The 16,038-nt window shown below is 44.9% G+C and overlaps 2 protein-coding genes across 4 annotated transcripts in view; one reads left to right on the forward strand and one right to left on the reverse strand.

Moving 5' to 3' along the window:
* Positions 1-2,273: 2,273 nt before the first annotated feature.
* On the reverse strand, positions 2,274-4,872 carry Bin1 (histone deacetylase complex subunit SAP18). The gene is made up of 3 exons (XM_077684402.1): positions 4,714-4,872; positions 4,464-4,570; positions 2,274-2,650 (listed from the first exon to the last, which is right to left on the reverse strand). The coding sequence occupies exons 1-3, from the start codon at positions 4,768-4,770 to the stop codon at positions 2,356-2,358; spliced, it is 459 nt and encodes a 152-aa protein (XP_077540528.1). The 5' UTR covers positions 4,771-4,872; the 3' UTR covers positions 2,274-2,355.
* Positions 4,873-4,983: 111 nt separating this feature from the next.
* The window catches only part of LOC144152877 (alpha-taxilin-like), a 30,077-nt gene continuing 19,022 nt past the window's right edge, over positions 4,984-16,038 (forward strand). The window contains exons 1-5 of one of the 3 annotated variants that reach the window (XM_077684401.1): positions 4,984-5,146; positions 5,375-5,465; positions 8,703-9,080; positions 11,237-11,515; positions 13,325-13,436. In XM_077684401.1, coding sequence (XP_077540527.1) covers positions 5,382-5,465; positions 8,703-9,080; positions 11,237-11,515; positions 13,325-13,436 — 853 coding nt within the window. In that variant the 5' untranslated portion in view covers positions 4,984-5,146; positions 5,375-5,381. Of the gene's footprint in view, positions 5,466-8,702; positions 9,081-11,236; positions 11,516-13,324; positions 13,437-16,038 lie in introns of all 3 variants that reach the window. The other 2 variants (XM_077684399.1, XM_077684400.1) reach the window with 2 other exon arrangements.

The following is a 16,038-nucleotide window of genomic DNA, read 5'->3' on the forward strand; positions in this document are numbered from 1 at the left end:
CGGGCGAAGGAGGCCACCCATGCTTCATTTTTTCCCCTTCTCCTCACCTTATTTTGTCTCTCTCTCGCATCGGCTCGTGCATTCCGCGGAGCAAGTTGCAAGATGTCCTCTTCTGCAAGATGTCCTCTTCAGCATACGGCTCCGGTTTCCGCGATTGTTTAACGGAAATACAAGAATCTCCGGCCTTGAAAATATGAGTTCGTAGTACTGAGGCGTTGTTAACATGACACAGAAGTAAATAAAACGATCGTTATTTTGAAAAGTTCGCTATTCTGAAGTACGTAGTAGTGAAATAATTTTACATTAAAACTATAAGCAGTCGGCGTGGGATTTCTTAAATGCTCGTTAATCTGAAAAGATCGTTAATGTGCTGTTCGTTGTACCGAGATTTGACTGTATTTGCGCATGTGACCACCCACCTACTCTTTCCAAATTTCCTGTTTTTTTTTTGTTTTGTTTTCCTCTTAACTATCTCGTACATACCTCCTGAGCAACGCAGAAGTTTTCTATATGCATGTAGCGAGTCTCGCGAACAACGCACTTTAAATTATACAGAATGTATGTCGAAGGAAAGTTTATTGCCATTGCACAAGTTATTCAACATAAGCCCGCTCTAAAAACTTGAAGCATAAGTTTTCCTCGGGTAAATGCCTTAAGCTGTGCTGAAGAAACTTACCTTTTTCTTTAAGTCCTCTTGCATGATTGGCCAGACCTTTTTCTTTGCCATGTGATGTCCTGTCTTCCTTATTTCTTGGTGGTTTTACACTTCCGCGTAAGCACATGCCTCAATGCTTGTCGCACTCCTTTCTGGTGCAAGCAATTAAACAATGAATTTTAAGTCACTCGTTTAATTTCCCTGAAATCCACGTGATCAGCATATTTTAATGCGATTTGAAATTGTACAATCAAATTTCTCAATTTCCCCGTGCACAAAATGGCTTTTTTGCACAGCTTTGAAGTTGTGCAAAAAAGCCAAATCCCGAGTTAGCTTTTTTGCACGTGCCTTGCAGCAAGGCAAACTTTTGCGTTATCTTTTGGAATTTTCTACATTCCCAAAACTCGCGTACTTCAAATAGTAATGTGCTACAAATCAAACAGCAAACACTATTCTCAAATTTGTTGTTCCAAATATTCACATACCTCTACCTCTAACTCACTTTTTTTAATGGCCAGCAATTCCCAGTTTTCCCAGGTGCCCAAGTTTTTCTTGACATTTCCCAGTCTGAGTAGCTGAACACTTAGGTAAGCAGTATGCAACCTTAACGTGACACACTGTGCATATATAGTTCATTAGATTATGTAACCTGATTGTACATACATCAGTTATCACACAAAATTAAAATCCTACCTAGAGCAGGTGTTAGTACGCAACCCCGGTACATACGTGCAACGTGTTTTTCCTTCACTACTATTGCCAACCCAGCAACTACATTAGCGTTTGCCGAGTACGTTTTTTTTTTTTATTATAGAGAGGGATATATACACAACTCCTGCAAAAAACGTCTGCAAATAAGTGCCTATGACATCTCTAAACTCCCCATAGCGCTTCACAACACCTCAAATAACATATAGAACCTTTGCATTACATATCACAGGTTCTACCTATTTGAGCAACCCATACTCACCTCCATTTCCAGCTCTATTAGTGTACAGCACTCCAACAATGTCTACACGCATTGTGCCACGTCTATGCACACGTTTATACATGTGTACACTCATACACAAACTTGTCGGCCCGCGACACGTGCATGTGTACACAAACACACATTGTGCTTTGGAACCTGCGTGCACATTATTCTTCTTAATACACTATGACCTCAAGTATTTCATGTGTGGCTTAGAATTCGTTTTACATAGGCTTTGCTGGCTGAAACTAATTCAGAACTTTTGCCATGGCAAAGAACTACCTATTCAAAAGCTCAAAGTCCGGTGCATGGTCAGGACACGCAAATTCTGAATTGCAATTCACTTACTGCAAGTTGGATTTTGTAATGTAGAAGGTTTAACACTGAATGCAAAAATATATCTATTAAAAACTGTAAGCTAGTATTGAGTTGCAATGCGAAGCTCACAACCAACTCAACTTTGGAAACGATAAATGAATTTAAACATTTAGTTTTTTTAGTAGAGCCTTACTGAAATTTGTTGTTTTTGCCAGTTAGAGGACAATAATATTAGCATTTCACAACGTTCTGCAACAGAAGTGGTACACAGTGGCACAGTCACCAATGTATCCAACAACGCCTTTCAAGGAAAAAGAAGAAACAACGAACTTTCAAGATGGAGTCTTTATTGGTAAAAGTGTGAGAGCATACTCGATGCAGATGGAGAGCGATTGGAGAAGTGGTGGCCCAACTAGAAACCCGACTGGCGTCCTCTCCTGGAGGGCGGCACGGGGCCTCCGCGCATGGGGGGCGTCGAGATGGCGATGTCCAGGTAGTCGCCAATCTGGAAGCGGCAGGCGTTGAGCGTCTTGTTGTCGTCCGAGCCCTTCTGGCCCGAGCAGGTGGTGCCAATGTCTCGCATGCGGTAGCCCGGGCCTCGCACGTCCGGGAAGACGAGTGCAAAGTCGAAGAAGGTCCCCTTGCGCCGGGCGTCCCGGTTCACCTCCTTCACGAGGCTCGTCAGCTCCTTCAGGGTGGCATCCATCCTGCACAAGGGTCAGCATCAAACCTCCTTTCATGCAGGGGTAACAACGGAAAGCTGCATGGAGCTCACTCATGCACAGACTCAGCGAAGCTGGAATTGGTAAACAAGACAAGTGCAAAATAGTTGATGAAGACTTACAAAAAGCACATGACACAGCGCTTGTTCAGTGTGCTTTTCGTAAGCCTTTATCAACTTTTTCAAGCTCTTGTGTCTCCTAGCCAAGTAACAATTTGCCCAACAGCACATCCTTCTGAAATGGGAAGGCATATAAAGTGTTGGTGACATCACAAAGTTACGCACTCTTATGGTTGCAGAGAGTGCTGTGGCAATGTATAGCCACCTCTCACTGCTCGCCTTTAACTGCCACGCGCTAATTCGAGGAAAATCCTTTTTATCAAGCCAGTGCATTAGGCGACTAGGAAGTGGGGTGAAGTCACCTTCTGGTAAAGAATGATACCTCCCACAAGTCCCCAAGCTATACAGCCGCTTCGGCATTGAGAGCTTTCTCTTTTGACTAAAACCGAACTGACTTAACAAATAACCCTGTCACAAGGGCGGTATCAATCATCACCCGAGAAAATTCCTGTTGCATTTTTCAAAGGTAAATGAATACCGGAAACTTAAATGGCAATGCCCTTCGTTGCTTGGTGCACCGCAACAAAACAGCATTAGTGTATGGGTAAGCAGTCTGGTTGCCCAAACTGCTTACTGCCTACGATTTGACCATTAACTTTTGTGGCACCTAAATCCCAGGTTCTAGGATACTGATACTATGGTGCTGTCAACATCCGCTTTCACCCTTCATTATAACATTGTTGTAGCAAAAGGTGTACGTGCTCTTTAAAGTTATGTCAAGTACAGATATGCTTTTCTTGTAAATGAAACAAAAAATCACAAGAGCAGACGGCAAAGTAGACAAGATGGTTACGAGTGAAAAAACAGCGCTAAAAAGACAGGACAAGAAAGGACACAGGACCACGGCGCTGTGCCGTGGTCCTGCGTATGTATGTATGTATGTATCCTTTCTTGTCCTGTCTTTTTAGTGCTGTTTTTTCACTCGTAATCATGAACCAACCAGCCCAAATGCGTACCTTATTGCAACAAGATGGCCCTAGGCTTTCCCAATAGAAATCAACTTTATTGAAAAGCACACAAATCTTAAGCGCCGAGCAACACGAGAGGCAAAGCTCTTGCAGACACGGCACACCACCGCCAACTTGGAGTAGCAGCACTTCACACGAATCGTTTTGCTTATTATCCGCTCATTAGGCTCAAGCTAAATCCTTTATGGGCTGAAAAAGCCTCCCTTGCGCAGCAGACGACGCATTGATTCGACACAGCTTAGAGAAGTATTCTATCAATGTAAAAATCAAAACGTAGAAACTTGGCGCCACAAGTCAACAGGCTTCTTCAATGGGTTTTTAGACCCGTCGAGCTATGGTTACTCGAATAATGTGTCATTCTAAGCGCGGTAGTACCACTTTTTGCTTTTTAGGTAAGCAACACAGTTTTGTCTGCTGCTGTTATGACGTAGTAGAATGAACGCTTCTTTATCATAACACGTCATACATAAAAACGAATAAAGATTAAAGAAACAAAAAATAATGAAACAACGTTCGATGAAATGGAATCCTACGAAACGTTTGTGAACCTTTCATTTGTTTTAAAGCGCATAATAAATAGTCATTCTCATTACCAAAGTTCATGAACTATTATTTTTAAAGAGCATAATAATAAACTGAATTCTTAGAACGCACAGGAGCCGGTACACGCTCTCACGTCCGAATGAGTCGCCACCGAGTGCCGGCACTTACCAGGTGTAAATTTGCAACTCGTTGGTCGGCACGCTGCCTCTGGAATACTCGCTCATGGAATGGTGCCTGGAGTTGTTGAGAAATACGCGAAGCAACAGCGGGCACGTCTGCGTGGATGAGCGTAGAAGAGACGATCGTGAGGCACCTACGTCGCTCGTCTTGTCACGGCTCAAACGCCAACAGGTGCACGGAACGTACCCTACAGATGCTACAAAAGAAGTTCAAGAGACTGTGAAACTAGTAAACAAACCTTTTCTCGGTCAATTGGCTTCTCATTTTCATTCTTTTCTTCAACTACTGACTCCATGGCGTAAACAATGGCGACAGCACAGATGGCTTGTTGCCTTGGCTAGACTAGACTCTACCTTGGCTAGGTTAGGCGGTTGACAAAAGATATCAAAATAAGCGAAATGCGCAAGTTACTGCAATGTTATTTTCGAAATTTATTAAGTGTTATGTACTGTTTGAGGCTATAAATTAAACAAATGTAGCGAAAATAGTTGTAAAGTGGCGGCTAGGTTGACACAGGCTCGTATCTGCTTCATGTGCTTGAAAGGCATGGCGGCGGTGTTGTGAGCGCTCGGGAGTCTATTTTCGTGCATTCATGCCTTTCGTTTTGTTGAGTACAACTTAGTGCGAAATAGTTTGGGTGCCGCATAAACCCGTCCCTCGCTCTTAAGCTCGTAAGTACACTGACATATCCTTCTTGCGACGGCTGTCTGCCAGTACAACGTCAGTTTTGTGGGGTCGAAAACAACTCTTCAAATGAAGCCCGTCGCCTGAGCTAACAACTGACGAGCTTACGTTCGTTTTGTTTTTTTGTTTCGATTTCAAAATCTCGTCGCAACAGTCGCCTCTCAGGACAGTGCTTGCTCGAACGGAAGCTTCAGCGTAGTGTTCGACCTCTGCAGAGTCGGGATGGAAACGGAAGTTCAAAAGCCCGGTGAACCTCTCGCCACTCCGGATGCTGCGGAAGATGCAAAGGCGTCCGTTCCTAATTTGGTAAGGCGTTGCGCTACCGTATGCGCTTGACAGATGACCGCTGCTCCCGACCCGCACCATGTATTTCCGTGCTTCATGCCGCTGTTATCTTGTGTCGGGTGTCGCTGCGTAATTCACGTCCACAGGTTTTCTGGCATGCTACCACGTGCATATTTGGCTTATCTCACGCTTCTCAATGGTTCTGATTTTTCACGCGTGTGGTTCATTAGCAGTCTTTCGTAAGTTCTTAGATTTGAGCGTTTTCTTGCTTGAAGCCACAACCCTGCGCATAAAATTCTGGAGGCTACATCAAAGCCAAGAAAACAATATCCTCTGCAAGCGTTTTGACTTCATAACGCGTATGTGTGGTAACAATTTACCAATGTGGCTGCAGGACCTCAGCCAGCAGCGTCTTTGGAAGCCTAAGTGGCTACTGTTACATCCTCATCCTTGTGCCAAAAGAAAACACTGGGGAAGGTCAAAAGTTTATGCTGTAATGCGCCCAGCTTGAAAGCTTGTGTTTTCACATGTGGGCACGCTCTCGAAGGTAAAACTACAGTGGGTCATCTCCTCTTTTTACTGTAAAGGCAGCACAGCTAGCGCCGAGATTTCAGTATGTTACAAAAATCACCCAGAAGAGGGAACGTGAAAACGTTGAGCATGTTAACACTTGCATGTAGCTTTCCAGTTTTTAGGTGTATCACACCAGTGACTACTGGCTGGCAGTGGCACTGTGAAGTTGGTGCGCAAGAATTGGTCTTGCTGCCACTAGTTTTTTTTTTTTTTTTTTCCTTTCTTTTCCCGGAAACTCACAAAAAGGCCGATTTACATTCACGCAGCACTGCTACAAAATTCTCCAACTGTGCTATTCAAGCCCGCGTATAAGTCCCAAAGTTTACCGAGGTCAGTAATACGGGTGTTACAACAATAATTGGAACACTAAAATTTTTTCCTGAGCAAACCGCTGCTCGTTTCACGCTAAAACTTCACACAAAGGTTGCATTTTGTGGCCTATCTTGCTTGACACCGGATGACGGTACTTACCTGTTTATTCTGAAAATAAATAAAAACTATTTTCGCCTGAGGATTTGAAAATGGTGGTCGATTGAGATGTGTGAGCCAGTGCAAGCTGATCTTAAAACAGTGGCGCCGTCTGGGGTAGGTAGAGCGAAACATACGATGGGGATTCTCGGTAGGAAGGAACCAAATGAGGTAGCAGATGATCAGAAAATCTATTTCGGCCCTGATTAACGATGATCACAAATAGTTGCATAACAGCCAATGCCAATAATAATCAAATATGCCCACAATTTGTCGTTGCCAATAAACGTTGGATTGGTTTCCTCACCTGCTTTCACGATTTCTGGTTGTCTGCTACCTCATTTGGCTTCTTCCTACCGTGGAAGAAGCGTGAATCCCCATCATCTGTTTCGCTCTGCATACCCCAGGTGGCGCCGTTGTTCCAAGATCAGCTTGCACTGGCTCGCACGTCCAAATCGGCCACCATTTTTCCATAGGCGAAAATCGTTTTTATTCATTTTCAGAATAAACAGGTAACTACCGTCATTGTTCCCACTGTTAAACAAATAGACCACAACATGCAACGTTCGTGTGAAAATTTAGCGCGAACCGAGCAGCGGCTCGCTCAGGAAAAAATTTAGTGTTTTAATCATCGTCTTAACACCCTGTATGTGTTTTAGAGGAAGAAGCAGTGATTGATACTGTTCCACGGGGCTGTATTCTGAATCTTGCAAAGGGTTTGGCAAATGCTATTAAAAGCTATCAAAAATTTGGAGGTTGCAGACTTGAGGCATTTAAGCGGAAACTGTTTTGGCAAGTTTCGTTAATCCCTGAAGGGTGCTGATGAGGCTAGCTTCTGCTTGAGTGAGATGGGATAAAGTTAGGCTACAGTATTAATAATATTGGCTGGGTCATGTTATAATTGATTTATTTTAGAAGTTGTTTTGAGCTCAAGGTGAGTAAAGTTCTGAATTCCCATGTTTTGTCACCACTAGCTGCTCTGGCAGTGCCATTTGTACTGCGACAGGATGCCTTCACAGTTAATATGATTAGATGCCAAGTTATGCAGTTGCCTGAAAAATGTCTAATCGTGATCATAGGTCATAACTGGAAGGTTATTTGAATTAATTGCTCTTGTAGTGCTCAACTGTGTTCAGCCAGCTTGGGTATTTTTTCCCCATGCACAGGCATAAAATTGCTTCGTGGTAAAAGATAATACACACAATCTGATCTTTTTTTTTTTTTTTTTTTTGTAACCGTAAAACTTCTGTTCAGATAAATTGACCAGTCAAGCCTTCAGTTTACTTGGTGCCAGGGTTCTCCCCAGAAAGTATAGAGAGGTGGCCATGTTGAGAATGTGGCAGGGAATTTCGAATTTTCATCGCAAAAATTGAATACATCTGGTCAAATACCGAATATTGTGGTTCAGCAGCGTGGCGAAAAAATAAGAAAGTGGCATCGACTTAAAGATTTGCACGCAGCTGGCAATCTGAGACTTCAAAGCCACTTGCTCGGACTTCTTTTTGCGTAACTAGGTAAAGGGAGGTGCGGCCCGCTGCCACTGGCGCTGCTTTCGCACAGTCGCCGTTCCTAGATCCTCAAGACCACATTTCAGATGGGTGGATCAGTGGGAGTGAGTGGTGGGCGACCTACTAAAGGCAGTGGGCGGTAAAGCAAAGGAGTGGGCGGAATTTCAACCACCACCCACCGTGAGGAAAACTCTGCTTGGTGCTATCAGAAAAATATTGTCAATGTCTATTTTGAACAGGCTCAAGCTGTGCATCAATCTTTGTAACTCAACCACTAATTTAAAAAAAAGATTTCGCCAGTCACATTACTCAGGAGAGGTCCTAACAGGGTTGGAAAAATATTCTGGGAGTGCCTGGCACTCACCTAAATTCAGCTGTAGAGCAGGGAGGGGAAACTGCTTCGTTTTCCAAACTTTTCAGTTGGGATACAACTCTTGCTGGCCCATGAAATGAACCTGAAACTTTTGAAGCAGCTACTTTGTGAACAACCTGTTTTGAAGCAGCTCATAAAGTGAATTAACTTTTTAATAGTCTGCACTAATTATTACGGCTTTTGGCTAAAAACAGAGCTTGAGATATTTTGGTGCTGTCGGCTGGGCATTTTTGTTCAAAATCGTCGCTGTCTGCCTACACTAAGCAAGCCAACCACAAACCTTGTTTCCCAGTTTGTACTTTCTTGATTTCCAATTGCCCTTGTTATTTTTTGCAGCATGGAGGCGACGGAGATTCAGGGGAACAGAATGAAACCCCCGCCAGCGTTCACAATTGCCTTTCCGAGTGCCACACTGCTAGCCCTCCCGAGGCGCCTGCCATCGTCAACGGCCAAGCGGACCACTCCGATCCCGAGACGCCTCCTTCGAGCGACACGTGCTGCTCCGCAGAAGTGAAAGAGAAGCTTGATCCATCCACGGTCTTCAACAGGGACCCGGCCATCGTGAAGCTCATGGAGTCGTACGGGGACAAGGCAAAGGAGATGAAGGCGGCCATCATGGAGACGCTCAACTGCCGCCTGGCAGCTGAGAAGAGTGCCTCTGCTCCGAATTCCATTGAAGAGGAAGCAGCCAAAAGGCTGACGCTGCTCAAGCAGGTACAGCCCAGCATGTAGCCCTTCTGGTGGTTTCTTGACCGTAGAATACGCTTCACAACTGGCTTCAAGTGTAAACTTGCACGTACAGTAGTCCTAATGTTATTGCCCTCATCATGATCATCATAATAGCACGCAGAAAACATCCTAAATGGCAACTCTTAGAAAGGAGCATTCTCCCAAGCTTTCGTCATGCCTCGATTCTGCTTTATAGTTTGGAGTTTGGTAAGTAGGCCTGATTTGGTGGAGTTTGCAGGAGTGCTGCCCAGTAGGGCAAGTGGAAGTAAGGTGTGGAAGGAGGGGGTTTTGGGGATGCAAAAGGAATACGGGCTCCTAGCCTAAAGTTTTTGGGAGATGGTCTAGTACTGCTTGCGGGAGGATACATTTATAACCGGTCATTATTTTATGATTCATCAAAAGAGGGGGAGGGAGACAACATCAGTGCTTACCCAAATAAAATTTTAATCTCTCTTTCCTTGTCTCTATCCCTCTCGGGGATGTTTTTAGTCCTTGCAGGGCTTAACTTTGCCATTTCATGCATTTTATGATGAGTGAGCGATTAAAGTGTGTAGGAACTGACCCATGTGCTTGGTTCTGAAACAAACTATTCGGCAGAGTCACTTGCATCGCGGGGACATGTTGCACATATGATAGCACATAAACCTAACTGTACATTGTAGTCTTTCTTCCACTACTGAGGAGCCCTTATGTCTCTGTATTCGATTCGATTTCACCTTTAAGGGCTATGCAAACAAAACACAAGTTCTGTTCATTCAAAAGGTTGCCTCGTTAGGATCATACTGACACCACTTTTAACGTAAATTGCGCTCAAATAAGCTACGTAATTAGGAAAAAAGGGAATGGCTGTGTGACCCACTAGCTCATTTCCCGCAACAGAACCTATGATGTCATATATGCCCAGCTGTGCGATTGGCTGAGGCCAGCAAATGCAAATTAGGCAGGGCTTATAAGCTTGCTGAACGAGCTAGTTGCCCTTAAATGTAATCCATATTCTTTTTACAGCAGTAAGAATGGTGGGGTAAACAATGAAAGTCATGAAAATACACGTGAACAATGAAGTACCGATACACACTGCTGTTGGTTCTGGGCACACTATGCTTGTTTTAGCTGCACAGCAGTCGGCCACTTTGTAGTTGTTTGTCAAGCATACCCCATGTTTCACGAAACGATTTCTTTTTACCGTAACAAAAACAAGCCAGGTGCAAATATGGTCAAAAACAAAGCAACGGCGGACAACGGTCTGCGGCTCAGTATGATAGCTCCATCTGGGAGGACTGACAGTAAGCAAGGCTGCAGAGCCTAATGACGCACCGGAAGTTCGTTTCAATACCCGCCCTTGTGACTTCATGGCAGACATCACGAAAACGCACCAGTTGGCGGGAAAATGAGAATTTTGACCTAAATTGATTAATTTCTCAGTGCATCGTTTGCTTCCAGGCAAGCGCTGGGGGCACCAAAACACAAAACCTTTCGACCAAAACAAACTTTTATTTTGTCTGCATGGGGGTGGTTTGAATGACTGACTGGCCTTTGTGAAGCCTGATGCTTGTTCTCATTGGAGGTCATAAAAGGAGGATAAAAGCAAATAAACAAAAAAAACAGAACATAGGGGGATAAATCAGGGGCCTAAACAATGAATCTATTGGAATTTTTTTTTTAATATTGAATCCAATGGTGCACACTATGTGACCTTCTGATCGCTTTATTCATTTTTAGTTTTTCTTATGAGATATTGCAAAATGGCTGAGCATTGTGGTGGTAGCAGGCATCGAGCCTGCGTAAGGCTTGAGCATTGCTTGTGACGAAAACAGTTATCGGCAGTTGTTATTTGATGGTAGGCAGAGTTTATGGGCGTGTCCATACCGCCCTGCGTACGCCCGCGGTTGATTCTGTGAACTCGATCCTTGTAGAAATATTGCAATTAAGGAATTTTGCTTTTCTGCTGTTTTTCAAGTTCTCATTATTATTTTCTTGTGTGTCCTTTTATACAGAAATGCATTTGCTGCTGCTGAACTGTTTTCTTTGGTCTTTCCACGAGCCTGTGCAGTGTAGAGCCATTGTTCAAGAAGGGATATCGGACCAGTCGTTTCGATGTGTCCAACAAAGTCTAACCTCTGAAGTTCGCCCTCTTCTCTCAGGTGATCCAGAAGAACGCGGCGGAAGCCTCCCAGTCGTCGAGGTCCTCGGAAGAGAAGAGCAACCCTCCGACGTCGTCCCCCGTCCCGCTGAAGAAGGAGCTCAATGCCACGCGCAAGAGCCCCTCTCCGATGCCCGAGAGGCTACGCTCCGAGAAGTCTCCGTCCCCTGCCTCCCCCAAGTGCTCCACTCCGCCCGAGTCGGCCCACTCCGAGCCCAAGAAGTCGGCCGAGCAGCAGCCGGCAGCCGCCGCGGACAACAACGCCACCGGCTGTTGCAATGTGAGTGGGGCCAAGCATGTCCGGTGCCCTGTGGCAGCAGTTTCCAAGTTGTGCTGTGAAGCAGTAAATGTACACAAAACGTGTCGGAACACCGAGGGAATGAGAGCAAAAATGTATCCCCCCCTTTCCTTGAGCAGTGATGAGCGGGTCGTAATGATGACATCCATACCAACAAGTTTTGGCCTGGAGCCAGCCACATGTAGTATCTTACGAAACAAAAAGGGTCATTTTTGCACAGATGTATACATTTTGCTTAAAACTCTTTTGTTACCGCGGGAAATTGACCGATTTTGAGGGGTCTAACAAAACTCTTTTGTGGATGCTTGATGTTCTGATGATCACTTATCAGTCAGAACTTTCACTTGCGGTTTATTATCATGTTCTGACTCGCTGTGGTATAGCCCTGCTTGCGGGAATAAGGTACGATGCGCTAGAATCATGCCCAGCAAGCTTTCACGAAGCTGTCGTCGTGCTATGAAGCGAGTTCAGCACTATGAGCCTACTACATTGCAGCGACGCCTAACAATTTCGAAAAGAATCAATTACATGGCCCTTGGAGAATTTGTCAGAATGGACAGTTCTACTAAGCAGCGGCACTAGGCCTCCGCAAATACCCTCGTATGAAACCGAAACTGGTCGGTAACCAGCTGGTGGTGTTCAAGGCCAATTGGAAGCGTCCTCCTCGTCTGAACTGATACCTGATGACTTGGTGTTATCTTTTGAGTTTCAGCGGAAGCTGTTATTGCAGAAGTAAGGCGTAGATAAAATGGAAGCACGAGCGGCATGCTTGTTTCAAGGAACAGTAGAGGGAAACGGAGGCACCATGGCAAATGAGCTTGTAGTTGGGTAACTGCGTAGTAGCGCCAAATATGAAATTCGCAATGCAAAAACGAAACCGAAACTGCTGGAAACTGGCTGAAAATGCCAGGCACACTTGCTAGACATGTGGGGGACCATGAGAAATAAGCTTTGGCAGAATACAGCTGCCCTTTCTCTGAAACCAAAGATCACTAGTGAATAGCTGGTATCATTTTCAAGTGATTATCACCTCTCAACGCTGTCGGATTACAAAGCTGACAGCATTATTTGGTACTTGATTTTCCAGGAGCCTTTTGACAAAAAAGTATTATGGTAATGCAGCCTAACCACGATCTGCATCCTTTTTTTGTCAAGTGCAGCAGACACGCCCCCTTGCTCAAAAACACATGCACCTCAGCTCGCAAAAAATGCCCTCAGAAATCTGTATGTCGCCAGAGCGGGAAAATTTAAACTGATTCTAAAAGTGCAGTGCCTAGACTTATCACTGGCCGCATTAGGTGTACGAGAAACGACTACAACATGTCGAAATAGGCAGTATAAATCATTGATCACCAGTGATCGATTTGAATAGCCGTGGTAACGAAAGGGTTAAGCTGCAGTAACATTTCCTTTAGAAATCTTATTTTGAGCCTGGTGAGCGTGATATATAGGGCGAGACTACGCGTTTCCCCATTTTCTTGAAAAGAGGTGCATTGTCCTGTCTTAGCAGTTTTGTAAGAGCTTGAGCTTTCTGACTAAATTGCTATGTAGACACTCAATTTGGAAGGTAGACTGCTTGTTAGTCGATACATGCGTTGCTCTCAGCTTCGATAAAAATTAATTGCATGGTGAATGGCAGAGTTATTTTTATTCTTATAGGTATAGTTGGTAGCCCTGAAGAACTCACTATCGGGGTACTTTTGCCTTGTCAGCAAGTCAAGTTGTGAATGCAGTGCAGGTACTGTTGTTGGTTAAATTGAAGGGTGACAGCAGCACTGTTGTCGCTTTCAGAGCCAGCCTAGGAGTCCGTGCTGCAGCATGAGGCGGTCGCCACTCCGCAAGCTGGGCGCCCAGGAAGCCATTAGCGCTGCCGGAGCCAAGCGGAAAGGAGAACGGGCTGTCGGTGAGGTGCCAGTTGTTTACTGAGGCCTGTCGTGGCATATAGACAGGGGTTAGGGGCTTGTATATGGAGACCTAACCTATGCTGGGCTTGTTTGCGAATAGTAGTACATAGTAGTCGACAACGGGAAGAAAACACTATCTAAAGTTACCATTGTGATCCACAGCCAGAGTTGGGTAACGTGACAGGGATCACTGTGGCAGGCCGTCGGATGTATCGTGTAAACAAAAAAAGTGCAAGAAACATGGTAACGAATGAAGATACGGGGTTGGTGTAGGGAAATGAGCCTAGCTTGACAGCAAACTTCTCTTGTGCATGTGCAATAAAAAAAAAGTGCATGATATTGTATCCTGCCGGATCACTGGCTGTGTTACTCTTCTGAGTGGAAGGCTAATTTAGGTTTTACGTGCTTAGCCCTTGTATGGCTTAAGTTTTATTTCTTTTCCCTCTATGAATGTCAGAATGCCCCCTTTCCTTCTTGTGCTTAGCAAAGTCATGCTAAGGCATGTTGGTACGTTAAAGGGACACTGAAGTGAATTTGTCAAGCTCCCGGTTTTGCTTGCACTGAGTAGACTGGCCCAAATTACCACACTTTTCATCGTTTATTCGGTTGATAAGTTGGTAATTATTTTATAAAGCGCGAAAGAAGAAAAACTACCATGCGCGATCTGCGGTGGCGGCACCAACTAAAGGCTGTGACGACAAGAGGAGATGCACCTTGATTGGGCGATGTCCAAGGTTAGCATTCAAACAAGTTTTGGTTTCAGTTCTGTAAAGCAGCACGCTTGACATCCGACTGCATCGTTGGATGGGCATTCTCAATATCTCGGTAATTGGCATACCGTGCTTCTGTCATGTTGTCAGCTGTAAAATGCCTAAGATAAGCCTCCCAGGACGGCTTGGAATCATAGCATTCACTAGCCGAGGCCTACGCAGTGGATGAACGCCTCAAATGCCATGCACTCATATGCTCAAATGCCATGCACTTTTCCCCCATATTTGAAGCTTGCCTCACTCATGCCTGTATCGTAAAAAGCATGTTCACACCAGGCCAAGGGTCTGCTGATTTTGGCCTGTGCCCACTGCCCGCAAGCAGTCGGTGCTTACGGCAACAGCACGCCAACGAGAACTCGCTAGCGCGTCAGTGTCAGCCTGCGTGCGTTCTGTGAACTCGCTCGAGGAGCAGTGAACGTTATGGCCCAAAAATGGTGAACCCAGAATAGGAAACATCAACTGAAAACGGAAAAGTCAACTTACAAAAAAAAAAACAAACTATGTACCCTCGGGGATTTAACTTGTGATTTGCAAAATAACATACCTAGCGCTCCAGACCACTTGGCCATCGGCCAGCACTGCCAGCATTGGAAATATGAGGTATATAATGTATAACCAGTTTACACTTTTATTTAGTTTTAGCATTTCAAGCAGCTTAGGTGACTATTTGTTATATAGCGCTCGTGCAGTAAGCGTCCCCCCAATTTCCGCAATATCTCACGTCTAGCAATTGCATTTCTTATACGGAAAAGCGTTTGCAGATGCGTAGTTGTGCTGCTGCCCGCTGGGCTTGTTCGCCCAGCGCGAAAAAGGGCTTCCCGCACCCTAGTTTTACACTGTACGATAAAAATATCAGTTGATTTTATTTCCTTAGTACCCATATTGACTTCGCTGACTCTTCTCCCACCTTCAAGAGGCCTTATATTTTCCTACTGGCGTACCAGTCAGCGAAGCGTCGCATGTGCGCTTGTGCAGCGCTTGTGTAGCGCTTGTGTGAAGTGACCTTGACTTGGAGCTAGATACAGTGTACAAACTAACCAAGTAAAGAAAGGCACATTCTTCCATTCACAAACGTGTCCTGGCTTCGTTTCTACTAAACGAACGAATTGCGACGACCCGTCAGCGGCCGGCGGACGAAACGTTGGGCCGACTGACTCTGTCTGAAGGCCGGGGAGCCGTGCAGCAGCGCAGCCAATTGCGAGCTCGGCTCCTCCCGACGTCACACGAAAATGCCACAGAAAATGGGCGAGGATGCAGAGAGGGGGACAGCATTCTCGAATTGATTTTTCTACTAAATAAATTCGCATAAACACACTCAGAATGGTCGAAACATGGCCTATGGACTCCAGATTACAATTTGCACTGGTAATTCCGCAGTGTTTACAAACCACTTCAGTGTCCCTTTAAAGTCAGTTGCATGTGCTATCATGGTAGCTAATGCTGGGAACTGTTCTATTCTGACATTGCCTGGCCTGTGACTGGGTTCCTCGTGGATGACCATTACCACTTATCGCATTCTACACTGATAACTGACATTCCATACTGATCTGAAACAGGGGACCAGAACTGCGGTACAATGGGACGTTGTAACTAGCCATCCAGCCATGATGGAAGCAAAAAAGCAAGGTGCTGGCGAAGGGACAGGAGTGGCAACATGGACAAATACTCCGCTGACGTGATTCTATTGTGACCTTTTTCCCAGAAAATACGTCTCAAAATTGCATACGAGTTAGAATCGAGTACCCGTCGAAATAGCGGGGCAACCGTAATCATAAGATTGAGTGGCCTTTAGCAATGCCAAAATAACACAAACAGTGCAATGAAGGTTTAT

This window comes from Haemaphysalis longicornis, unplaced genomic scaffold, assembly GCF_048455015.1.
Source record: "Haemaphysalis longicornis isolate Haplotype H1 unplaced genomic scaffold, Haemaphysalis longicornis Haplotype H1 scaffold_9, whole genome shotgun sequence".
NCBI lineage: Eukaryota > Metazoa > Arthropoda > Arachnida > Ixodida > Ixodidae > Haemaphysalis > Haemaphysalis longicornis.

Coding starts and splice junctions, on each gene's coding strand:
- Bin1 (XM_077684402.1), bottom strand. CDS start 4,770: ATGGAGTCAGTAGTTGAAGAAAAGAATGAAAATGAGAAGCCAATTGAC. Junction 4,571..4,713: donor AGCCAATTGACCGAGAAAAG/GTTTGTTTACTA, acceptor TCATCCACGCAG/ACGTGCCCGCTGTTGCTTCG. Junction 2,651..4,463: donor GAGTTGCAAATTTACACCTG/GTAAGTGCCGGC, acceptor ACCCTTGTGCAG/GATGGATGCCACCCTGAAGG.